The sequence below is a fragment of the Saccostrea cucullata genome, unplaced genomic scaffold (genome assembly GCF_032062105.1).
Source record: "Saccostrea cucullata isolate Sc308-1 unplaced genomic scaffold, CSIRO_AGI_Scuc_v1 ctg5416, whole genome shotgun sequence".
NCBI classification, from domain to species: Eukaryota; Metazoa; Mollusca; class Bivalvia; order Ostreida; family Ostreidae; genus Saccostrea; species Saccostrea cuccullata.
In genome coordinates, this window is record NW_026930305.1 from 1 (window position 1) to 25,530 (window position 25,530).

The 25,530-nt window shown below is 32.5% G+C and overlaps 3 protein-coding genes and 1 long non-coding RNA gene across 5 annotated transcripts; all 4 read left to right on the top strand.

The window, feature by feature from the left end:
- The first annotated feature begins 48 nt into the window (after positions 1-48).
- Positions 49-7,474, top strand: LOC134283645 (multiple epidermal growth factor-like domains protein 10). 2 transcript variants are annotated; one of them, XM_062766146.1, is made up of 14 exons: positions 49-180; positions 1,115-1,255; positions 2,061-2,198; positions 2,319-2,459; positions 2,857-2,994; positions 3,166-3,303; positions 3,591-3,731; positions 4,088-4,225; positions 4,500-4,640; positions 4,916-5,056; positions 6,001-6,109; positions 6,302-6,420; positions 6,623-6,692; positions 7,191-7,474. In XM_062766146.1, exons 1-14 carry the CDS (start codon positions 90-92, stop codon positions 7,252-7,254), a joined length of 1,710 nt encoding a protein of 569 aa, XP_062622130.1. In that variant the 5' UTR covers positions 49-89; the 3' UTR covers positions 7,255-7,474. The 2 variants fall into 2 exon arrangements, 1 of the variants encoding a protein (XP_062622130.1); XR_009995512.1 differs by lacking the exon at positions 7,191-7,474 and having other exon boundaries at positions 6,001-6,056.
- Positions 7,475-7,605: 131 nt separating this feature from the next.
- Positions 7,606-15,768, top strand: LOC134283647 (multiple epidermal growth factor-like domains protein 10). Its single transcript, XM_062766149.1, has 8 exons — positions 7,606-8,226; positions 8,803-9,006; positions 9,572-9,808; positions 12,350-12,481; positions 13,150-13,287; positions 13,531-13,671; positions 14,125-14,242; positions 15,166-15,768. Exons 1-8 carry the CDS (start codon positions 8,163-8,165, stop codon positions 15,212-15,214), a joined length of 1,083 nt encoding a protein of 360 aa, XP_062622133.1. The 5' UTR covers positions 7,606-8,162; the 3' UTR covers positions 15,215-15,768.
- Positions 15,769-17,939: 2,171 nt separating this feature from the next.
- On the top strand, positions 17,940-21,469 carry LOC134283649 (multiple epidermal growth factor-like domains protein 10). The gene is made up of 6 exons (XM_062766150.1): positions 17,940-17,948; positions 18,341-18,531; positions 18,895-19,043; positions 20,316-20,543; positions 20,689-20,820; positions 21,309-21,469. The coding sequence occupies exons 1-6, from the start codon at positions 17,940-17,942 to the stop codon at positions 21,467-21,469; spliced, it is 870 nt and encodes a 289-aa protein (XP_062622134.1).
- A 675-nt stretch (positions 21,470-22,144) lies between these two features.
- Positions 22,145-25,404, top strand: LOC134283648 (uncharacterized). Its single transcript, XR_009995513.1, has 2 exons — positions 22,145-22,284; positions 24,913-25,404. It is a non-coding gene; the product is annotated as an uncharacterized LOC134283648 (long non-coding RNA).
- Positions 25,405-25,530: the final 126 nt, after the last annotated feature.

A 25,530-nucleotide genomic window follows, 5' to 3' on the forward strand; every position in this document is an offset into this window, starting at 1 on the left:
TTGATTGTTCTGAATGACTTTGCTTACAATTTATTCTTTTAGAATGTGAAGAAGGAACTTTCGGTGAGAATTGTGAAGAGTTATGTGGGATGTGTTCGAATGGTGAAGTCTGTAATCCTGTGAATGGATCTTGTCCCGAAGGCTGTTCAGCAGGATGGAAGGGCAAAGACTGTCGGGAAGGTATTTCTTAAGATAAATCTTTTTAAACTCAGTTAAATAAATAAAAAAAAAGTCATTTTGATTTTGAAAAAGAAAATCAAATATGTCTTTCATATGGAGAAATGGTGTGCAATTTATTCAAGATCTCGAGATCTCATGAGATTGCTACCACGTAATTTATTTCTCATTAGTATTCATTAGATACTGTATAAACTTGAAATATTCTATTCCATTATAATTTTATGTATAAACCTGCAAGCCTGTATCGTTTTGTATTTTGTTCAAGTCTCCGTCTTAGATACAAAGCTAGAATTTTGTGTAATTAACAGTTGACGACTTAGAATATCGTTTTTTCCTATATTATTAAGGTCATCATAATGTAAAAAAATGCCTTTTTCAAATTAAAAAGGCGGTCGTACCTCCTGATGGAATGGTAAACCGTGTGTATTTTATAAAAATAGGCTCACTTCTGTACCTTTAATCGGCGAAAGAACGCAGTCAACTTGCAATAAACACATTTCTTCACCAAAAATTATAAAAACACCAAAATGTACTCTTTCCTTCATTAAAACAATACACTCTCGCTTCGAATTTTCAAATCAAAAAGGTGGTCACAACTTTCATTTTGATATTTACAATCTTGTTATTTCCGGTAAAAAATACCAAGAAGAATCAAACCATCGGCGGAAAAACTTTATCCAAAATAGGAAGAATATAAAAAAAGTGCAATTTTTTTTTCTGTATATAAACCTTAATGGAATCGGGCGCCATTATAGTTCAAAAATGGCTGATATGCAAATGAGCAGAATGAACACTATTTCTCCATATCATTTAATCCAATTACTGCATAGGTAAAGTAGATGTATTTTAAGCAACAACAGAGAGGCGCTGTATTTTTTGCGTTCAATTATCTTTTTTATAAATATTTTATTTTATTTTTACTTTTAATTAATAGCTTGTGAGTCTGGATCATATGGCGTTATGTGTAAGGACAAATGTAGTCCGCATTGCCTCGATCCTACAAATTGTGACAGTAAATCGGGGGAATGTTACCTAGGTTGTTTGGATGGATGGGTCGGTGATCGCTGTGAACAGAGTAAGTTTGAGTTGATTTTTTTTCAGAGGGAAAATAAAGAACTAGAATGCATGATCTCACTGATCCATTGAAGTCCCCCTTTCATGATTTCTATGTAAATGAACCCATGGAAAACATTACCTCGTACATGTACAACGTTCTCCATTCACTTCTTTATATTTACATTTTGCAAATGTTTTCCATTATATAAAACTACTGAAAGCAAGCGCATTTATAACTGTATAAATACAGGTATGGGGTCAAGAGGTCATAAATGTGCGTATAGATAAACGTTCGACGTAATTTCTCAATGACGTCATGAAGGGTAGACGCGCGTTCAGTGGATTACATACATGCCAATTGGTTTGAAAAATAATGCATTTCACACGTTAAAAGTCACAATCAGGCAAATTTAAAGTATGAGTAAGTCACAAATGTAAATATAAGTAATAAGGTATCATTTTTTGAGTTTTATTGGGATGTAAAACGGGTTGGCACATGGTCAAATCTTCCTTTGATCACATGATCAAATCTTCCATTTGATCACGTGACCAATCCGTTTTATCCCAATTAATCGGATATAAGTAAAAAAAATATACTTATTTCTTAAGTATATACTAAGTAAAATGTAATAAAAGGCAACTTTTCTATCATTTATCAAAATCAGAGTGCAGATTGAAAATAGGTTTCCTCTTTTATATTATTCCTTGGTAAACAGTACATGTTATAGATAAATGCAAAATTCAATCAAATAAGGTGAATTCCACATTGGGTGAACAGATTTGATAAACAAACGCTGACAATTTCCTCATATTTATTTTTAAAGCTTGTGAAGGAGGTTGGTACGGAGCACAATGCAAACGCAAATGTGGTCACTGCTATAATGAAGAACTGTGCGACAAAATACATGGTGCGTGTGCAAGCGGATGTGCATCAGGCTGGATAGGACAGAATTGTAACAATTGTAAGATATGTTTTGATTGTTTTTGTGAAGTTGAACAAACGGACAGGTGTTATGAAATGATAAGTATTTAATTTCATCTCATTTTTTCTTATTTCAATTTTTTTGCGGTCTTTTTTCAAGCTTGTGCAAAAGGATCATACGGTATTATGTGTAAAGACACGTGTAGTGCGCATTGCGTCGACTCCGCGGATTGTGATCATGTGACAGGGTCATGTGTGGGAGGATGCCTTGCTGGTTGGATGGGAGCAAGATGCAATCAGAGTATGAATTTATCATTAAAAAATAGTTGTTTGATACCGGGTTTGTAAGCAAGGCAGTTTTTACTTTAAAACGTAATGAAATGATTAAAGAATACAACCATACTATGTGTGGGTTTATCAGCAGTGGAAACTTGTATCTTCAAATAAGATGGAATTTGAAAAAAGTTTACCCACGTACTGAATTTATTTATTTAGATCTGGCCTGGGGACCACAAAACTTAGACGAGCTCACTTTTGATCTCAGTCTAACTTTTACCAAAAGAACATACAGTGGAAAAATGAGACTAAGATCAAACGTGAGCTCGTCTAACTTTTATGGTTCCCAGGTCTGAAAACAATTGTATAAAAAGAGTTTTCTCATGTACTTTATAAGATGTAACGTAAAAAGCATGTTTCAGAATGCACTGAAAAGTCTTTCGGCGAGGAGTGTGGTAAGGTATGCGGCCATTGTTTTGACAACGCCCCCTGTAATCACATCACAGGAGCATGCCAAGCGGACTGTAAAGATGGATGGCTGGGTCAGTTTTGTAATGAATGTAAGTGCAATGTGCTCACTCACTGGCTAATGTGAAGTTTTTCTACCTTCTTGTACTATATTAATAGTGAACCCTTTGGAATAGGATCTGTAAAAATAAATTTCGCTAAACATTTGTTTGCTACTGAGCAGTTTTAACTAGCAATATTTTACATCATTCGTATTAACATAGCATGCCCTGAGGGAAAATTCGGAGAAAAGTGTCAACAAAAGTGTGGTCATTGCGTCAGTGGAAACATTTGTGATTTTGCCAGCGGAAGTTGCTCAGATGGATGCGCAGATGGTTGGGTAGGAAGTAGGTGCAACATAGGTACAGGGCAATTTGTGAACTTTGATATTGATTTATACGTAAAGTGACACTATTAAATGATCATTATTTCTATTTATCATTTTTATTCATTATACGGATAGAGTTATTGTAACATATAATACCAAAAGATTGCTAAATGAATTTGTTTTTATTCTTTTTATTTGGTGTTCACCTGTTAACATTTTCAAATCCAGAAAGAAATAATGATATCAATATTTCAGTTACCTCAAAACGAAGAAGCAAGTCAATCAATTTTATATTGTCTCTCGGTATTATATAAATTTCAGTGTGTAGTTTTGGTTACTACGGTGAAAATTGTTTGCAACAATGCAACGTCAACTGTAAAAATACGAAAGATTGCAACCATATCAATGGATTCTGCTCAAATGGCTGTGCCGACGGTTGGTTAGGAGAGTTTTGTGACCAGAGTGAGTAGATTTAATTCAACCATCTTCTTGATAACAGATAATGTATATTAATGTATATGTCAATTCATAGTTTGGCAAGTATGTCAGAATGTCCTATTATGTACAAAGTTTATATTTCAATGTTTTGTTTTGTTTCTTTTTTTTCTTTGGGGGGGGGGGGTAATTTGTGTGCATACTAATTGCTTTTGAAGTTTTGAGTTGGTTGCTGTTCATATCTAGGGATGGTAGATGTCATAAAGTGCCTCTTTTTATTCTTTTATATATACACACACAATGTTTCAAAGGAATTGCGTCAAGATCCAAGTATTTGAAATTGCGATTTAGTGTAATTTTATTTCATTTTATGTACATTTCAGAGTGCCCAGACGGGTTTTTTGGTCCAGATTGTTCCTTTAATTGTGGGCACTGTCTAGAGGAAGATATTTGTTCTCATGTAAACGGGTCATGTTTCTCAGGGTGTGCAAGGGGCTGGCATGGAAGATACTGCAACGAGAGTAAGGACTTAGAATAAATTTCCTGTTTTCATTTACCTGTTACAAATTTGCTGACTTGTAAAGAGGATAAAGTGAAATAAAGGGTGGAGGAGAAAACTATCTTCATATACAATATGAAAATGGCTAAAATAGGCTTTACCTACTGCCCAATTTTATTCACTTTCATTTCTGAACAAAAGTTTATGATAATAAAAATATCAAATTAAAAAAAATAAACAAAATAAAGAAATTTTGAACATTTTTAAATGTATTGCAATTTCGTTTATTTCAAAAGGTTGCGAAAGTGGTTACTTTGGAGACATGTGTACACAGAAATGCAGTGACTATTGCATAGAGTCTGGTCAATGTGATAAAATCACCGGGTTTTGTACCAATGGGTGTATGGCTGGGTGGACTGGGAACTTCTGTGAATTAGGTGATCTTTTTTTTCATTTTATGGGGTGACTAAAATAATGAAAGGACACCTCATATATTCAGTATTTTTGAGATGGTAACTAAAATTAGGTCATGCATTCATAAGTAAATGGCGATTCAATGCAGGATATAAGAAATTATTATGAGAATCAGCAAAAGCCAGAAATTAATTTTAATCTCATACAAAGTGATATGCCTGATTAAAAAAGCAAATATGACAAAGGATTTTATTTCAGATTGTCAGAGAATAGTGAACACATTAATAATTTATTTTAGAATGCCCCACTGGAACGTTTGGTGAGCATTGTATGGGAAACTGTAGTGAGCACTGTCTTAATATTACCGACTGCAATCATGTGAACGGGTCATGTGACGGCGGATGCTTATCAGGTTGGATCGGAAACCATTGTCAGATAGGTACAAATATGCCTTTTATCATTAAATACCTTCATCACAATCAAAGGGGTTTATTTATCTCAGTTATCTCAATTATCTTATTTACGTTATCTACGAAAGAGTTTGATCTACCCATGAACAGTTTTAAAAACGAGACAAATTAATGACGAAGAAGTTGATGTATCAAGAATATCAGCAGTCGATCTCGTTTAAAGTCATCATTTCATAAGTTCTATGGTCGATACAATGACCTTGTCAGCAAATAAATTTTACAATGAGTCAAATGCTGACCGACGTTTTCCATACTAATTGTTAGTCCATTAATTATACACTGAATTGACGACGTATATAATGTTATTTCCCGATCATGACAAGGAGCACATAGCGGATGTGACCGGTCGGCAGGGGATGCTCACTCTTCCGTCGCAACTAATCCCACCTCTGATGTTTCGGAGATCTGTGTTTACTCTGCTCCTACTTTGTATTGTTTATGGACTTATGATCCTAAAATACCGTTCGTTATCTCCATATGATTCATTGGCAAGTTCCATTGTGTGCAATTTATTTTTATGTGTTATGCATTTTTTTATTATTGCTTTGTTTTGGAAAATGACAAGTTACTTGTTTAATGCATTTTGAGAATTAGAAATTAAAATACGTATATTTCAATTATATTAAAAGACACTAGAATATGTGTGTACAACAACATAGTGATTTGCCAAATATAACTGTTGTTTTACGCCGATTATGAAAAAAGTATCACAGGTGAGGCATCATATATTCACGTACCGGGTAATACTTGACCTTTAGACCTACATTTATTTTGGCAATTTAACCATTGCTCTAACTTTAAATGAGACTTAATTTCAGCAATATGGATGATAGGGCAAAACTGTTCTTTAATATACACAAACAATTTCACTTGATATCATTATTTCTCATCAGGTTTTATATTTATATTTCAGAAGTCAATGAGATAAATGGAATACCTGCTGAAACGCTACTTGGAATCGTGTTTGGAGTGACTGCTTTATTCATTATCATTGACATCATTATTGTTGTTGTAGTTTTGAGGTTTTTTTTTCGGTTTTACAGATCTACAATATTTAATTTAATTTTTTTATTGGAATGATATAAAAACCTCTTATATCTGCTTATGGAATTTATTCAAATAGTATTGAAAATTATCATGGAAAATCAATTTTGCTGTTCTCATGATAAAAGTTAAAGAAGGATTACAAATTTTAAATGAAATTTGAATCCTAGGTTCACGGGAAGGTCAAAGGTCAGAGGCTCCTCATTCCCCCGCCGCCTTAGTATTCTAAGTGTGAATTACTACGCCGATGTTAACAGTGGGAATCATGCAGCTGATAGACAAAATAGAGGTATACACCTATAAGTAAAATTACATCAATTTTTAAGCAACATTCAAAGAATTAAGTATCTTGCTGTATAGACATTTCTTTTCATAGCAATGTCAAAGAGTATGTATATACCATATTGAAGATATCACTTGCAGATGCCAAAATACGTTAACTGTTTAGAGAATAAAAAAAAATCATAAGGAGTGTTTTGAAAATAATTTAGATGCCGGTCATGTAGATCAAGATGTCGTATTAACTACTTGTGGTCGGTCGTTCAACCAAGAAAACACAGGGTAAGAAACTTTGATTTTTTTCGCCATTAGATCGTCGGCAAGGGATGATCCTCCCTCCATGACACCTGATCTCAACTCTGGTGATTTAAAGGTCCGTTTTTTGCTCTGTTCCTATTTTGTATTGTTTTATTGACATTTTATCTTAAATACTGTTTGTTATTTCTATACATTTCATTGTGATTTTATTTCCAATTACCTCTGTTTTTCTTGTCAAACATGTCAGCAAACAACATGCAAATATTTTTTTAAGTAATGGGAGAGATAACATATGAAAGATAGGACATTTTTGCCATATTTTCTCAGGGCATTCACAAACATCGTTAATAATTCATTTTTTATTCAATATACACTAATCACTATTCATACTATCTATATAAAAAAAATCAAGGGATTTTATTTATCAATTGAAATGATTTTCATTTCAGTAGACAAAGTTATAAATTATATGAAGATAATTTTATTGGAAATATTTCATAATTTTCACTTTTATGATTTCAGTTCACACCACGAACAGATGAATTATGTTTCCAAAGAAAACCGTTATATCAGTTCTTGGGAATAGCTTTAAGGATTAATTTGAAATAAATTTTGTATTGTGAGATATATAAATAATATTTTAACTTTGTTTTGACTTTTAAGAAAATATACTTTTTGAATTAAAAAGAAAAGAAAATCAGTTATTAGTAGTGTTTTCTTGCAAAAGAAATAAAGTAAATGGCATTGTTAATACAGATATTATTATCTTTAAATTCCATGTCATAAATTGATATTTAATATTTATGAAATAGAAAGAAAACAAGAGAAAACAAAAGTTTTGCATAATTTATTACAATTATTACATGTGTATTTGTTTTAACGCTGTCATAACAGCAAAACCGCTCTTTTACCAATTCTAAATTACATATACATGCCTATTGTAATACATACTGTTCTTAATAAATGTTTATGACATATTAACAGGCAAAGAGGTGTTTAAATCATCTTCACATGGATTTTCTTATATTACAACAAAGAAAGAAGCTGTAAAACAGCAAAACCGTATTTTCTTTATCAAATGTATCTAAAAACAATTCATAGCCTAAATACCTTAATGCTTTATTCTTTGTGTGGTGTAATTTAGATATGATTGTGATATTCAAATAAGCTATTTAACGAGTGGCCGGGAGCAAAGGAATGTGATCTTTGCATAGATAGAACGCTTAAAATTGAAATCGGAGTCATTCAAGGATGTGGAATTCAGGAATGCAAGTATTTTAAAAATTATTCCGACTCAATTAAGTCTTAACGGAAACAATGCTAATATGCTTAGCTGTATTTGGACTCCACCTTGAAATGTTTACTGATATTATCGAATTTTCAGATTTACAATTTTCTGGGCCACAAACGTAGAATCTTATGAGGATTTTTGATGAATAAAATAATGTTGATTTATGAAAACCTTTAACAAATTACAATTGCATTTCGAAAAAAATGAGGCTTTTAACAAAATTTTTCATTTCTTTGATTTCGCTCCTTGGGAATAATTATGGATATGGTAAGTACATTTTATTTATATACACCAGAATTCTATGCACTGCAGATAAGTATTTTTTTTTATTTAGGAATAATCATCCATGTTAAATGTCTGTATATTTGCTAAAAAGGCGTCATTCCAATATGAGAAAATCTACATGGGTAAAAAATAACAATTTAAAAATAGAGAATGGTGTAATTTCATTTGAAATCTCGTCTTTAATTTCCGTATCAAGTAACTTTATATCAAATTACAACCGCTTTTCAGTGTCATTAAAAATCAAATCATTTTAAAACATGTTTTGCAAAAAATAATATATTCGAAAATGTTAATCTTCTAATTCAAAAAAGTATTACATGGCTAATCAGAAATACTTTATTTAAAAAAAAGAAGAATATTTTATTTAAAAGGTCATATCACAGATCTAGATGATAATCATTAAATTGTTTGCCTTTAAGAAGATTCTTAATAATTTCTTTATATAATTTAAGATAAGCGTGATGTGAAATCTTCAAAAATAATTATTGTCATACATGTGAACTCCCGAATTAGTATGCAGCTTGGCTTGTTTAATTCAAATATCTATGATAATTCTAGAGCAGAACTTAGCCTTGGAAAAGCATGCTATCATGAGTTCACGCGCACACTTTTGGAGTAAACCGGAACTAGCAAACGATGGTGACGTCAGCCAGGATGAAGTGAAGTGTACACAGACTTTGACGAATGCAACTCAAGCGTGGTGGCAGGTGGATCTTTCGGGAGCGAGCATTTTGTATATACACATCACTTATGCAAAAAACAGTGAGTGTTATAGCATAAAGCATTTCAATGTAATTTGGAAGAAACCTAATCTTTGTGTAAAAATAAAATGTATAGCATTCGAAAGAAAAACTGAAAATGAAGCTTTTTAAAGGAAAATTGAAAATCAATGCTTTTTTTTTAAAAATATGAATTTGATGAAAACTACTTGATAAGAAGTCCCTTAAGCAAATTCACAACGAGTTCCGGAAAAAAAAATATATGACTAAATGAAATGACAGTACCTTTCTTGATTCTTTGAGAAAAGGTACCTAAATACCTGTAATACGTTTAAAGAAAGTTTGGGTGATTGTTATTTTGTATATATATTTATTTTGCTTTACAGTAAATGCAGGTTAAAATGCTTATCGGCATATTCCTAACAAAATGATTTATTGTCCAATATAATCAGAAATTCAAATCTATAAGACGTTTATCACTACCACCTAATCAAAATTTTCAAAACATTGAAAAGAAATACATTTTAATGAAACCATGCACTTTGGGTCATTAAAAATGGATAGATGCATAGCCTCAGTAATGGCACATCATGAATTTTTCTCTTTAGGTGCTGACACAATGGCAGGGTTTTCTTTGTATATTTCTGATGACGACATTAATTTTCGTAACGGACATCTTTGTTACAACCACAACGACTCTACACTTCCGGAACTGTACATGGAGATAAACTGCAAAGTTCACGGAAGATTCCTCACGTTTTATAATGAGCGACTTCCGGATGTTAAATACCCGGATGGCTATTCTGCAACTGCGATTATTCAACTGTGTGAAATCACCGTTACAGGTAGGCTTAATACACATTCTTTATTTTCGGAAAAAAAGCTATGGACCCCCCCCCCCCCCCCGGCCGCCATGATTTGATCAAGGTATACTTTTTAATTTAACTCCATGACAATACCTTAATACGTTATTCAATTGTGTAAAAATCAACGTGTTACAGCTAGGCTTAATACAGATGCTTTATTTTCGGGGGAAAAAACCTATCGGTTTTATTCCCCCGCCATGATATGATTAAGGCATATTTCTAAATTTTGATCCGTGACATCAATACGTTTTGAAAATTTATTCCTTTTTAGCTCACCTGAGCCAAAGGCTAAATGAGCTTTTCTGAACACAATTTGTCCGTTGTCTGTCGTCGACGTCGTTATCGTCGTTGTTAACTTTTCAAATTTTCGACTTTGCCTCAAGAACCGCCAGGCCAATTTTAACCACACTTGCCACAAAGCATCCTTAGGTGAAGGGGGTTCAAGTTTGTTCAAATGAATGGCCACGCTCTCATTATAGGGGAGATAATTGGGAATTAATGAAAATTTGGTTGTATCTTTAAAAAGTCTTCTCAAGAACCACTGTGCCAGGAAAGATGAAACTTATGGGGAAACATCCTCAGGTAGTGTAGGTTCAAGTTTGTTCAAATCATGACCCCCGATGTTGGTGCGGGGCCACAATGGTCGACCAAAGTTTTACATGGTAATATTTAGGAGTATTCTTTAAAAATCTTCTTCTTAAGAATAGCAAAGCCATATTTGATCATATTTATATGGAAGCATCCTCAGGTAGTGTAGATTAGATTCAAGTTTGTTCATATCATGACCCCTTGGGGTTGGGCGGGGCCATGCAAAATGGTAAACCAAAGTTTAACATAGAAATACATAGGAAAATTCTATTAAAATCTTCTTCTCAAGAATAACAAACCATAGTTGATCATATTTACATGGAAGCATCCTCAGATAGTTTGGAATCAAGTTTGTTCAAATCATGACCCACGGGGGTAGGGCGGGACCAAAATTGAAAACAAAATTTTGCATGGAAATATATAGGAACATTCTTTAAAAATCTTCTTCTCAAGAATAACCAAGCCATAATTGATTATATTTAGTTTGAAGCATCCTCAGATAGTTAAGATTCAAGTTTGTTCAAATCATGACCCCCGGGGGTAGGTGGGGGGCACAATGGCTGACCATTTTTTACATAGAAATATATAGGAAAAATCTTTAAAAATCTTTTTCTCACGAATAACAAAGTCATAATTGATCATATTTATATGGAAGCATCCTCATCAGGTAGTGTAGATTTAAGTTTGTTTAAATCATGACCCCCAGTGTTAGGGCGGGGCCACAATGACAAACCAAATTTTAACATAGAAATATATAGGAAAATTCTTTTAAAATCTTCTTCTCAAGAATAACAAACCATAGTTGATCATATTTACATGGAAGCATCCTCAGATAGTTTGGAATCAAGTTTGTTCAAATCATGACCCACGGGGGTAGGGCGGGACAAAAATTGTAAACAAAGTTTTGCATAGAAATATATAGGAACATTTCTTTAGAAATCTTCTCAATAATAACAAAGCCATAATTGATTATATTTAGTTTGAAGCATCCTCAGATAGTTAAGATTCAAGTTTCTTCAAATCATGACCCCCCGAGGGTAGGTGGGGGGGGGGGGCACAATGGCTGACCAAAGTTTTACATAGAAATATATACGAAAATTCTTTAAAAATCTTCGCACGAATAACAAAGTCATAATTGATCATATTTATATGGAAGCATCCTCAGGTAGTGTAGATTTAAGTTTATTTAAATCATGACCCCCAGGGGTAGGGCGGGGCCACAATGGCTAATCAAAGTTTTACATAGACATATATAGGATAATTCTTTAAAAATAATCTTATTTAGAATAGCAAAGCCATGATTGATCATGGGACTACAGTTGGATATAAACTTTACAATAATAAACCAATTTCTACTTTTCCCAGCCGCAGTGCTCAGGTGAGCGATGTGGCCCATGGGCCTCTTGTTAAAATTTTTGTTTGATTTTTGCTTTTGCATTCTATCACATCTGTTACGTTCTGCTTGGTCTGCTGCCGATTTGCATGAAATGGAATTTGATCTAGGATGCTGCTCGTTATCGATAAATTTCTTTGAATATTATGAACATAGTATATGCATGTGTTTATATAGGAATAACTTTAAAATCAGCTAATGCCATTGCAATTCATATTGCCTTTTTAGAACTCTTTCCTTAACTTTTATGATCGACAATGACCTGAATTCAATGCAACTGTAGTATTCACAACAGTTAGAACTCAATAAATGTAATACATTATCTTGTCTTTATTTCCCTTTGCAAATGTACTGTTTCAAATATTTTAAATTTTAATATTATTAGTATATTATATTTCTTGTTATATTTTCTCAACAGAAGATCTCCATTTGGTCTTGTAACTTACCACTATCACTCGATCTTCGTATGTTTAGTTATGATTCGATAAATCAACCACTTGCTTACAAAAACATGTTGATATAATATTTCATATTTCCAGGTTGTGAAAGAGGGAGGGGAGGCTTTACGTGCACTCCTTGTTCTCAAAAATGTCGTGAAGGAATCTGTCATATAATGACGGCAAAATGTTTGGAGTGCTATGACGGTTACTATGGAATTGACTGTGATAAAGGTAATAGTTTTACAAAATCAACTTGCGAAGTCCAGTGTAGACAGTACTTTCAGTGCGGTTTTTAAAAAATCTTTTCCTAGATATATTATAGCTCAGCTAAAAGTACGTTCTTTCAAGGTTGTTGTTTCATCATTTTTGTGATAAATATATTTTTTTATGTATTTTGAGGAAAATACTGTGAATATCTAATTTGTTATTAAGCTAAGTCATCCTAGATCTATTTATGCATCAAAATTGCTATCAGGATAAAATAATTGTTTTGATTATAGATGATTGTGTATTACATTAATAAGCGGTTTAAAAATACCATTACTTAATTATCAGAATGCCTCCTGTAGTTACATGTATTAGAAAAAAGATGAATTTAAGTTAACACATTTTCTTTGTTTCTTGTAATACCAATTAAATAGAACATTGGTCATTGCATAAAAAATTCGCCACTCAGTTGGATGCTTCTTAAACTATAGCCTTTGAATGTTAAGTAAATGTTCTTTTCATAATTTCTTTTATTGCTTTCATTGCCTCAAATTTTGTTTGTGGACTTATTTTAATTTTGGGAAATGAGGTGACTTTTTACTTTTTAGTTTATTGTTTCCCTATTGTTTTTAAACCTTTTTCACAAATCTAAACAAAAAAGTCCATATTGATAATTTGTTTCTATTTTTCAGTATGTAGTAACTACACATATGGGTACAACTGTACTGAGCGATGTGGAAAGTGTTCAAATGACGTATTATGTGACCACGTGAACGGAACATGCGCAGAAGGATGTCTTCCCGGCTGGATAGAGCCATTTTGTAACTCCTGTAGGTAGCCTTACCATAAACATAAAGATAATACATTAAAAATGGCAATTACATGAGAATAAGAATGACTCTACCTTTCTATTTTTTTTTTAATTTTCTAATATTTTCAATCACAAATTTAAACCTAATAGAGGCTTAATGCATGAAGCTTTACGTCAAAGAATTATTTTTGTTTCGAAAAAAAAAATCTTTTAAAATATTACTTTTTTTAAATTAGCTATCAATTAAAATATAATCTGACAGCTTGTCCAACCGGCTTTTATGGATACAAGTGCGCGACATCATGCAGTGGTGGATGTAGAAAAGCTGGGCAATGTGACCCTGTTGATGGGAGATGTATTGCCGGGTGTATTGCTGGGTGGAAAGGGGACCGATGTACTGAGAGTAAGAAAACATTCTTTGTTCTACATGTATTATCTGCAATTCAAAGGTCTATTTAATATCAATGCAAGGATGAATGGATAAAAAGAACAGAATGAAGAGCACTTGCAAGAAATTATATGAAAGCCAACCATGAATATAATGTTCTTCAAAGTCAGGAGAAAATATATCTTCTGTAAATATTCTGTATTTCCTGATTCTTTTGTTTTCCAATTAAATGGTATGCATAGTGTATCGAAACATACAAGCGCTTATAAACTTCTACTTATCTAATTGACTTTAATACATACAAATCCTTCCGCATTTCAAGTTAACACACTCAATTCTTAAACAAGTATAATGTTTCCATTAAACATTTTTTTTAAGATTAAAGTTTAAAAGGTGGATTAAATGTTTTCGTATGATCAAAAGAAATGTCTTTTTTACTTTAATATGCACAAAAATGTATATTTTAAGGTACAGACCCATCCAGCCTTGTCGAGGAGGACACGAATACAGCTGCCATAGCTATCGGTGTAGTCGTCGGCGTCATTGTCATCATAATTGCTGTCATCGTCATCATTGTCTTCATCAGGTAACTTTACGAAGTACAGTTTCATGTTTGCTTTTAATCTGAAAGGTCATTATGTTGAATGTTGCGAAAGCAAAAAAAAAAATAAATAAATAAATAAAAATGATTTTTATTCTGAAAATTATATATCTACAAAAAATACAATTACACGTGAAAAAGATTTAGAAATGAATTTTTCAAAAGGGAAAACACGGTCAATTAATGTTGATATATTTCCATTTCTATTTTTTGTTCTCTGTGATAACTCTTTGAAAGTTGTCGGAATTTATTTCTTGATAAATCTACCGGAATGAAAATTAGGCAGGGCGATAGGTCAGGAGCTAAAGAGGCCTAATATGCATGCAAATCTCGTGTGCATCTGTCTCTGTGTCTGACGCTAAGGAGGCCAAATATGCATGTAAATCTTGTGCGGCTGCCTATGTGTTTGACCTCAGTGGGCGAGGACTATTGAAATTGACATTGAAGTCCTCGTGTAATTTAAGTCTATGTCTACATTCTTAAAGTCTAAATCTACAATTTTATTTCACAATGAAATGGAAATATAAGGAATCACTGTCTAGTTACATGTAGTATAGTAAGCCAGGGACATCAACGATAGTGGGAAACATGGGACAATTTATGCATAACGGGCTTCGCCCAATGTTTCCCACTATCATAGGTGCCCTGGCATAGCATACTAACTAGACAGTGATTCCTTAAATAAAACAATCATATTGAAAGACGGAAACAGGAGAACTTTAAAATAAATTTTACTTCTCTTTCGTAAATAAAGATAACAGATAACATTATGTTATCAAAGCGATCTTAGAAAACAAAGTTTGAAAAGGCAGAAAGATCAATTGATGTTGTTCCTGTTGTTGTGTCTTTTGTCAATCCTAGATTGTATACCTGTATATTAGATCTAAGTGGGTTTTACTTTTTTTCAGATTTATTCAACGGTCAGATTCACGCATCATTGCAAGAGAGAAGAAATAAGAACGACTTAATGCTTTTATAATAATTAACAAACAAAAAAATACAAAAGATTTTATGATCGAATGGTTCAAATCAATCACTCAGTAGATTTGATTCTATCTTTCTAGCGCGAAGAATCTTGAATTTCGAATTTGTATTTGCAAAACCTTCTTTGTTTTTGAAAGCTCTCAGAAAACTAAGAAAATTTTAAGAGATTAAATGATAGAAAGACCCAAATTAACATTCAGTAGATTTGATTCTGTCTTTCTAGCTTACAGAATTTGGAAATTCATTTTTTTGTATTGCTATATAAAGAGTTATACACATATATACCTTTTTAGGGGATGTAGAATAAAGATGTACATAATATCATTTTGAAATACACAATTTACAAAATGGTGGTAAAAGAATGAGACAGTCTGCCAGGAGAGGACAATTTTAAAAAAAGGCATTAATTTTAGTACTATACTGCATGTTTAAGTAATTATGTATAAAATAATCTAGAAATGTAGTGATTATAAAATTGTATTTAATATTTGTTGAAAAGTATTGTTATGCTGAGATTGCAGATATAATGAGCTTAAATGTATGAACAATGTTTATTTAAATAAAATTTAAGTACTTGTTTGAAACAATTTTCTTAAGGAAGCAGGAAGAACAGAATTAAAATATGCAATAAAAGCAGGTACATGTATCTGCGCATTAAAATTTGAAGCCATTCTGTCATGTAGAAAAGGGCAAGATAGGGTAACAGCCGAATTTGGCCCGTTATTTGATGTTAAAATCAGAACACTGGTAAAATTGTGATAGTTTGTAGTTAAGAAGTTAAAATGATGCTTACTTTTAAACAAGCACTAATTTTTATTTAAAGCTTACGTTGTACATGGAAGCCACTAAAGGGTGCAGAAATAGGGCATTTTTCAGAATTTCCTCAAATCTGGTGGAATATAATTTTATCATATTTGGGACACATTTCTTTTTGGAAAACAAAGAGCACAAGCTTGACTATCTGAGATTTTTACACATAAACTGCATCTGATATTATTGTATAAAATATATAAATTTGCTAGATAGGCAAGTATGTGCTTTATGTTTTCCGAAAGAAAATGTGCTGTAAAATTGATGAAAATTTGCACAAAAATGAGAAACGTCGAAAATTGGCCTATTTTCCGACCTCACTGTGACCCTTGTATATTCTAAATCTTAAAACCAATACTCATTTTGTGGCAGGGGTGAGAAAAGGTTTTTATGGATAAACTGTTGGATCATTCTGAAAGACACCCAAAATCGGGGACCAAATACTGTTCTTACCCTATCCTGTCCTTTGTAGTTCTTATTATCAAAATAAATTTGTGTTGTTAGAGTACTGCTTATCTTAGCAGTATCAGGGTTTTTTAGCCCTACGTGTCGGACAGTAGAAGAGCCTGTGCGTTTTTTATGTGTTATATTTGTCTGTTTAGTTCTTCGGTCATCTATTTCATTAAAATGTGTAAGCTAATACATGTAGGAATGCTAATCACAGCTTTCGCTAATTTTGTACAAGTCAAATAAAACACTTTTATGAATAATATCATCTACTAAAATGACGTTAAAAAAATCCGATTTACGAGCTTTGTTTATCCCTTACATAAAATATGATTACGTCTGATAATAATACAATCAAAACAACTTAGGAAGTGTAAGCCAAAATAAAAAAAAAAGGTTGCATATCAAAACAAAATACACCAAAATATTAAAACATATTACGTAATATACAATTGTTATTATCCACTTCATTTGCAATTTTTTCCCCAACTCCTTATACTTAATGTCGATTTAAGATTTCATCAACAATTTTTTACCATGGCTTGTAAAAGTAATACAGCATCGACTTTTCATCATTTCACGGATGTTTTAAGACATTCATTGGTTCGTTGTCGCACAAATCACCATTTCGTATGAATTTGTGGAAATTTGAAGAGTTATATTTAGAAGTGTCGATTGCATCATTTAGGCTAATTATCAATGTAAACATCTTACTTATATTCGATAGATTTTTACTCTTAAAATAAAGATTACTTCAAAAGAATGTTCGTGATGTTGTTTGTTCGGAAATTCAAGGGAAAGTATTCAGAGGCTATTAGAAAAAGAAAAAAACAGAACAAAACAAAAAGATGTTGCAAAGGGACATCCTATTATAGTTTAGGCAACTACAGTATGGACACCTACGAAATGATTTGGTCCATCGTAATTTTTATATCAATCGGAAGAACAAACTCCTTTGGTAAGATTTGTTTTTATCTTATCGTTGTTATGATTCTATACATAAAACATAAATATAGTATAAATATTATCATTTTTCTATTACTGCCAAAGTTAATTGTGATTTCATCAAATTTCATTCAAAATTATTCCGATTTCATCAGTAATTTTTTTCCTCCACCATGATATCTCATCTCTCATCTAATGTTTAAAGGTCTGTATTTTTTCTGCTCAAGTTTTGTTCTGTCTCATAATGAAGTTTTTCAAGCTTAAATACTTTTTCTCACAGTATATCTCCATATTTTCTTAGAATTTTTAGCTTTTAAAAGGCCGGTGAGTGTTAGTACTAGATACAACAGTGAGTACTTTTCTCCGAGTAATGCTGTAGACGGGGATCGCAGTACTGAACTGTTGAAATGTACACTGACGGGCTTTGACCAGAAAGAGGCGTGGTTAAGGGTAGACCTTGGCTCGAAGAAAAATATCGAATCGATATCAATTCTTCATGGAGGTTGTAAGTATTTTCTCCTTTGTTTAGGATGCATGCTCCATGCACGTTTCTCCGTCCTTATTTTCTTTGCTGAAGCATTTTCATTATAAATTTGTTGAAATGATATCCTTCATGGAATAGAAAATGTATAAATGGTCGATTCATCTCGTTGCAAATTTTGAGTTTTCCGTGTAGAAAAAGTATTTACTTGGTGTATATTTTAATAAGAAAGTTATCCATTTTTCCCTACATTTTGAAACATTGTGGTATTAAGAAATATATTGACTTGTACTTGAAGGCAAGAGACTTGCGAAATATTTTTCTTTTATATTATAGTTAGGGCTTTATAATTGTTAACGCAATCAGAAGAGACGCATATATTTTTTTTTCAATGTGGGGCATTCTGTTTGAAACAGAATCAATATGTGCACAATTATTTCTTCACAGTGGGTGTGGATGCATCCCCAATAAGCTCCACTACTTCTGGTGTACTGCCAGATAATGACGGTGCAGGACATGTATTTCTGGTAGATAATGGAACAATTTGTGGGGAAAATTTTGGGACAGGAGATGCAATGGTTATCTGTCTGATATGGGGATTTATTCCGTAAGTTTAATACAAGCATTTCATTATTTAGCCCTTCATGTAGCCTGTCAAGAAAAAAAAATAGTTTGGAAGTACATGTAGTAAGGTGTCCGCCGTCCGTCTCTTTGTTTTCAATTCATTACACAAAGAATAAATATTAAGTATAGAATTAATATTTTCAAAATTTATTCTAATTGTTTCTATAAAGAAGTCTAAAATGCTTTTCCAATTTATTTTAATACCATGGCTTAAAAAAATGAAACATCTGTAAAATGGTATCATTTACAAGGTTTAAAAATTAAATATAAAAAAAAATTAAAACTGAACTTGTTTGTTAAAAAAAAAACTGACGATTTCTTTAAAAAAAAATATCTATTGTTCCAGAGATTATCCATCATACAGAAAAGTGAATATGTCTTCTAGGATTCTTCTAAATGATCCTGAATGTAAAGGGGACGAAGTCAGCATCAATGAATGTCCGATGGGAGGACGAAATTGTTCTTCTGGTGAATCAGTGTCAGTAAAATGTAATGGTAAGTCGATATGCTTTTACATTTTTAGTTATTTTTATTTTTCTGTTATCGGCGGCGTGAGGCAGTGGTTAGAGTGTTGTGAAGTGCATTAGTATAAGGAAATGCAATTTACCCCACCTCTGTTGATTTTTCCGTGAAATCCTGGCTTACGATTGGTTGAAGTCTATCACGTGAAGGCAGTGGATTACTTGTACCCGGTCAGTTGTAAATCCATACCCGGTTAGTAAAATCTATACCCGGTCGATATATTACGTCACAAACACAAACGTGACGTCATAATAGGCACAGTATAAGCGCGATGAAGCATTTAGCAGAGAAAACCATTTATAAACTACAGATAAAACGTAAATGTTTCATCGGTGGGATAAATTCGTTACATAGTCTTTTAGTGACAGGGTATGGGATGATAAATGGTTAGTAAATTTCATACCTGACTCGGCTCCGCCTCGCCAGGTATGAAATTTACTAACCAGGTATCATCCCATACCCTGTCATTAAAAGACTATGTATCTAATAATACAGTTAGTACAACTCGTGAAAATGGTGAGGGGTAACAATAGATTACAACCCACCTGAGTTGTGGACACCGGACGGGGCAGTGTCGTGAGACGTCTGCATTGATCCTGGGTATTATCACAACTGGCTTAATATGGTAGTGATCAGCTGATTGTGACGTACCAAATACATGTGTAGAAGGATCCCGAACCCGAACTCTTTTATAAAGATTCTGGATTGTTAAGGTCTGCAGGGGTAATAATGTATTGTAAAGCGCTTTGAGTAGCATTTATGCTAGAAAAGCGCTATATAAAAAACAATCATTATTATTATTATTATTATAAAGCCTTTATCACTACCCTTTATCACTTTAACGCTTCCTTCGATTTGTGAAGTAAGGAGTTAATCCTTACGTTCTAGGTTCGAATCCACTGCGGGACATGAATACCGGATCTTGACTGAGAGTGTTAAAATTGAATTCCCTATCGCAGTAGGTGTTGCCACAAAAACCAGAAATAATGTCTTTCGAATAGCCTTGAGTATTGCGTAAATATCAACCTCAACATCTAAAGCCTTGCACCAGCAAGTAATGTGTCTCTTTATGGGCGAACAATTCTGGAGAGGGACGATAAAATTAAACAAACAAAAAAATTTACATGAGCATTCAGAAAATATCATTACAATCTGAAAGCTGTAAGGGAAATATACAGTACTGTAAGACGGTAATCAACATTTTTTCCCCACAATTCAATAATTAACAACCCTGTTTTTTAACAGAAGGAAATACCTTTGCTGGTTTCTCAGTTTATGTATCTGACACGGAAGACTTTAAATCGGGCCATGCTTGTCACTATCATGCAGTAGAGGAAATACCAAGCAATACAATATCTTTTCCTTGCATCACTTCGGGTCGTTACGTCACTATTTTCAACTCAAGGAATGCGACACAACTTCCATCCCTGTCAGAGTGGGCATATATCAATATTTGCGAATTAAATGTTGCAGGTATTTATTTTCAATTTCTCACTTATCAAATTTATTTGGACATTTGAATGATGATCAGTCCGTCAATGTGCCTGATTGTTCTTCTGCTATTGAGGTTTCACATACTATTTTTTCAAGGTATCAAAGTCTGTACACATTTTTATAGGTTGTGATTTTGGCTTTTACGGAGGGGAGTGTTCTAGATGTCCTGGTAACTGTCTAGACGATAATTGTCATGTCCAGACAGGTCTGTGTTCTGGCTGTAAGGATGGGTTCACAGGACCAACTTGCACTACAGGTATATTTCACATCACTACATATTATAATTTATGGTTTTGCTATAGTTCTATAAGGATATTGTTGTATTTTTTCCTTTGGTTACATAAAAAAGTAATATCTAAAATGAATTTTAACTACCTGTGAACAGAGTATTTAAAAAGAATAATTAAATGTCACCTGGCCCTTGATCATAATGCTTTGTACGCTTAAGTCAAAATATTCATGCTTTACTAAAATTTTGATTACGTAAAACAGTTAAAATAAAAATATCTATCAATATTGCTTCATAATATTGTTGTTGTTTGTTAATAAAGAGATTCATTCAATAATTGATAAATATTTTACAGTTGACTGAAAATTTGACTTTAATCTAAATAGATTTCATGATCCTTCGCCCTGATCTTTTTTTAACCCATTGATATGCAAAACACAACAATAGATTCTGTATTTATATTTATTTTTGCTGTGAAAATTAAGTACTCTCTTTAAAAAAATAATCTAATCCAGAATGTTCAGCTGGACTGTATGGACCGAATTGCTCTCTGACTTGTGCACAATGTCGTGACGGAGAATCATGCAACAATATAAACGGGGCTTGTCCTAATGGGTGTTCCGCCGGCTGGATGGGAGAACAATGTAATCTAAGTAAGTCTAGATTCCAAGTTTAAGATTTCTCTTTTATAGACAGAACAGAGTTTGCTAATTATCACCTTATCCTTTATCTTCTAATCTGATTGATTGATTGATTGATTGTATATTGTTTAACGTCCCTCTCGAGAATTTTTCACTCATATGGAGATGCCACCATTTGCCGGTGGAGAGCTGCAAATTTTGTCCTTTACTCGGCACTGAGAGCCATTGAGCAGGGAGGGATCTTTTTCGTGCCAGCACCTACTGCGACACGGGACCTCGGTTTATACGGTCTCATCCGAAGGACCGGTCTTCACGTCCCGCAGTGGGATTCGAACCTGCGACGTAAGGATTGACTCCTTACTTCGCGACTCTAGAGCAGACGCTCTAACAAATGCGCCACGCGGGCGACTCTTCTAATCTGAAAAACCATGTGAAAAGTTTATTTTTTCCGGAGGTGTTTTTTTTTTAATGTAAATGCTAGTCACTCCTGAACTAAAAAAAAAAAAAAAAGAAAAAATGATTTCTTTCTTTTATTTTGTTGTCTCAAAAAAAGGAAAAGGTTACAAATGAAACTTTATATACATTGTTTTTAAACTTTCGGAAAAAAATAGAAACTTTGAATATTTGTATTTTTAAATATTGTCAATAGCCTTATTCATCATTCATGAGAGAGGAATAAAATATACTGTATATAAATGTTTCTGTCTAGAATGTGATTACGGTTTCTTTGGTCAGGAATGTAACAATTCCTGCAACATTCCTAACTGTAAGAACAGCTCCTCATGTGATGACGTCACTGGTGCATGTCTTCTCGGCTGTATTGATGGTTGGACAGGGCAAATCTGCAATGGTTAAGTTTATTAATTTTTAAAAATATGCAATGGTTAAGTTTATTATTTTTTTTAACAACATATGACTACTTCTTATATAAAACATATGGAGGTGAGTGCAGGAAACGAAGGAATTATGTAAGCTTATATTTATTTCTGGGTTTTTTGTTTGTTTTGTTTTGTGTTTGTTTGTTTTCGAGTGTTTTTGTGTATTCTTTGTTTGGGGCAAATCCATAATACAAATCACTGAATCAGAATAACGAATTACGTCCCGCAACTGTCATATTTTGGAGATGCAGTTATTCGATATCACATGGCTTTCAAAAAAAGGTTTTTTTTTCTCGTTTATTGACCAAGGATAAAGAAAACATACAAATAATTATTCGACCGTCTAGATAAAGCAAAAACAGTCTCTTCTTAACTATTTGCAATTTGGTTTGCCTTACCAGATGACAAATTTTGATTCAGAGTAGTCTGAGCTATTGAAACACCTGATGAAAAAATGTATTGTAAATGTGCTTTCTTAATCCCCACAATTTAGATGCTTAGTAATTATGAGGTAAAATGCGTTCTCTGAATATTTGGCTCTAAATTCGCTCTTGCGTACATTTGGGGGGACAAATAAAGAAATTTGTAGACACGCTTTTTTCTTAAATTTCTTTATGTATATTTGAAGTTTACACTTTAATGAGGGTGAAACAATGTTTGAATAGATAATCAAGTCAAAAATAAATATTTTATCAATGTTTGAAATGTGTGTAACGTAACATATGACAGACATATAACGTAACATGACAGACGTGTAACATATTATGACATGATTAGATAAAATTTTTTATGTTTAGCAATACAAATAATTAATAAAAAATAAATTTAAACATTTCTTTAAACAATGTTTAAAAAAATCATTCTGACATAGAAGGAAAAAAAAAACGATTTTTAGGCTACTTTTGATGCAAAAACTGACGAACGTAACACTGACAGACTTCTTTACTTAATCCAGCCAAGTCACTTTTAAACTTCATTATTTTAGCAAAAAAGGAAATGTTATCTTATGAAATTTACTTTGTTCAAATTTTATTCCTTATAAATTTTAAATTTGAATTTTTCTAAGATAAATCTCTGCAATACGCTTTTAAACATACAAAATTTCAACCATGTCTGTCATGTTACGTTATTTCTTGAGCAATACCCGTTTGAAACGAGCCAATAAAATTTATTATTCAAAGCTAATCTTTTATTCTTAGGAATTAGAATACATAAAATAATATTATTTTTGAAAATTCTTAGGAAATTTTGAAAATAATATTATTTAATATTGATAAAATCTATAACGTAACATGGACAGACGCACTTAACCCTGACAGACACGTTTCAAAAACTGCAAGAAAATAACTACAAAATTGTATAGTTTGAGTTATAAAGACAAATTCTGCCTTATAATACAATAATATGTTTGAATAAAATATCTTTTTGGTTTAATTCACTGAATCTTTAAATCTGAATGCATCTGTTTGATTAACGTAACATGGACAGACATTCGGTTTGTCCGTCATCGTTACGAAAATATTCGGGCAATGTCTGTCAATCGGTAAGTTATGTAAGAAATTCCAAATTTGAAGTGTTTATCTATTACATGAAGAGTGTACAATTTCATAATTTAAACAAAACGTACAAAATACATCTACTAGTTGACAATCGTTGATGATATGTGTATAAAATCTAAGATAAAGACGACCTATAGTTTTGTGAACGTAACATACTTTTTTGTAACGTAACACTTGGACAGACAAGCTTTCGTGGCTTCTCGGAATCTCTCGGTAGCTCTTCCGATAGAAATATAAAAATATTTGCATAGAACATTGGAGAAATTTTAAATATTCATGACCTTAAGTCAAATGCATGAGAAGAAGCGTCTCCGAGCTTAATTCTTAAATTTGCACGTAACGCCCACTTGTCATGACAGACACAGGAAGCATCTCACAGATTTGTTAATTTCTCGGCACATTCGCTTTTCTGTTGAATCTGTGACCACTTAATTGATAAAAAAGTAAACTTTCTACAAGTAGACAAGAAAATTAAGAGTGTTTGCATAAGGAATGTCCCATTTAATAGCATTTTACCATGTGTATTGAGACGGACAGACGTTACGTTCAAAATATGAGGAGAAATAAAATTCATTTTTTCTTTTATTAGAGTCATAATGTGCATTAAAATACTTTTGTATGTAAATTCTATCCTTCCTAAACAGTAGTAAATAAAAATATTCTGTGTACAAGGTATCATTGCCGTATATTAGTCTTTTATTTTGACATGGTTGAAAATGTCCCCCTACACATGCGTGATTCTAGTGGAATTTTCAAATTCATTTCAAGAAAAATAAGTAAGTTGATGAAAAAATCTGCTCATATTGTCTTTTCTATGTATTTGCAATATAGTTTTCAATATAAAATATTTTTTATTTCAGTTTTTTCAATAATTTTTGAAATATTTCTCTTGTAAAAGTCATAGGTCAAAATGTACACAAAAGCGAATTTAGAGCCATTTACATTTCTAAAATAAGGTTTCTTAAATATTGATATGTGCTGGAATTATTTGAAGATGATTACCAAATGCACCAATAAAAAAGTTTTTCTTTCTTTTCACAGAAAAGACCAGTGATATGGTCACATATATCATCGCCGGCTCAGTATCATCGATCATTTTCATTATCTTGGTCGTCGCTGTTTCTGTAACACTCATCCATAAAAAGCCTTATCATAAGAAAGAGGAAAGCTTCGAAAAGTCGTCAGCGAATAGTGTAAAAAGAGAGTATGATCACATTGCAAAAATTAGGATAAATAAGAAATTAGAGGCTAACCAGACATGTTATATGGATACCTCAATAGAAGACATTATAACAAGATCCCAGCATGTGTATGATGAACCCGAATTTTAAACTTTTTTGATCTAAACAATCCGAGTTAAAATGGCATACTAATGAATCGTGAATTGAAGTTCAGATGAGGTATCGCTTTCTTTGAACCAATTTTGAATGATCAGTATCATGCCATCGTAATTTATATTGTCATTTAAATTAATATGATCCGATTTTACAATGTATTTCTTATACGGTTATATAAAAATATTTTCTAATTGTTTTCTTTATAATGTCTCATTGATTCTTAGGATTGATTGATTGAATTTCTATTGTTTAACGCCGAGTCGGCAATATTGCAGCCATATTTCGGTGGACAAGTTTGTTTATTGACCGGTTTTTGATCGAT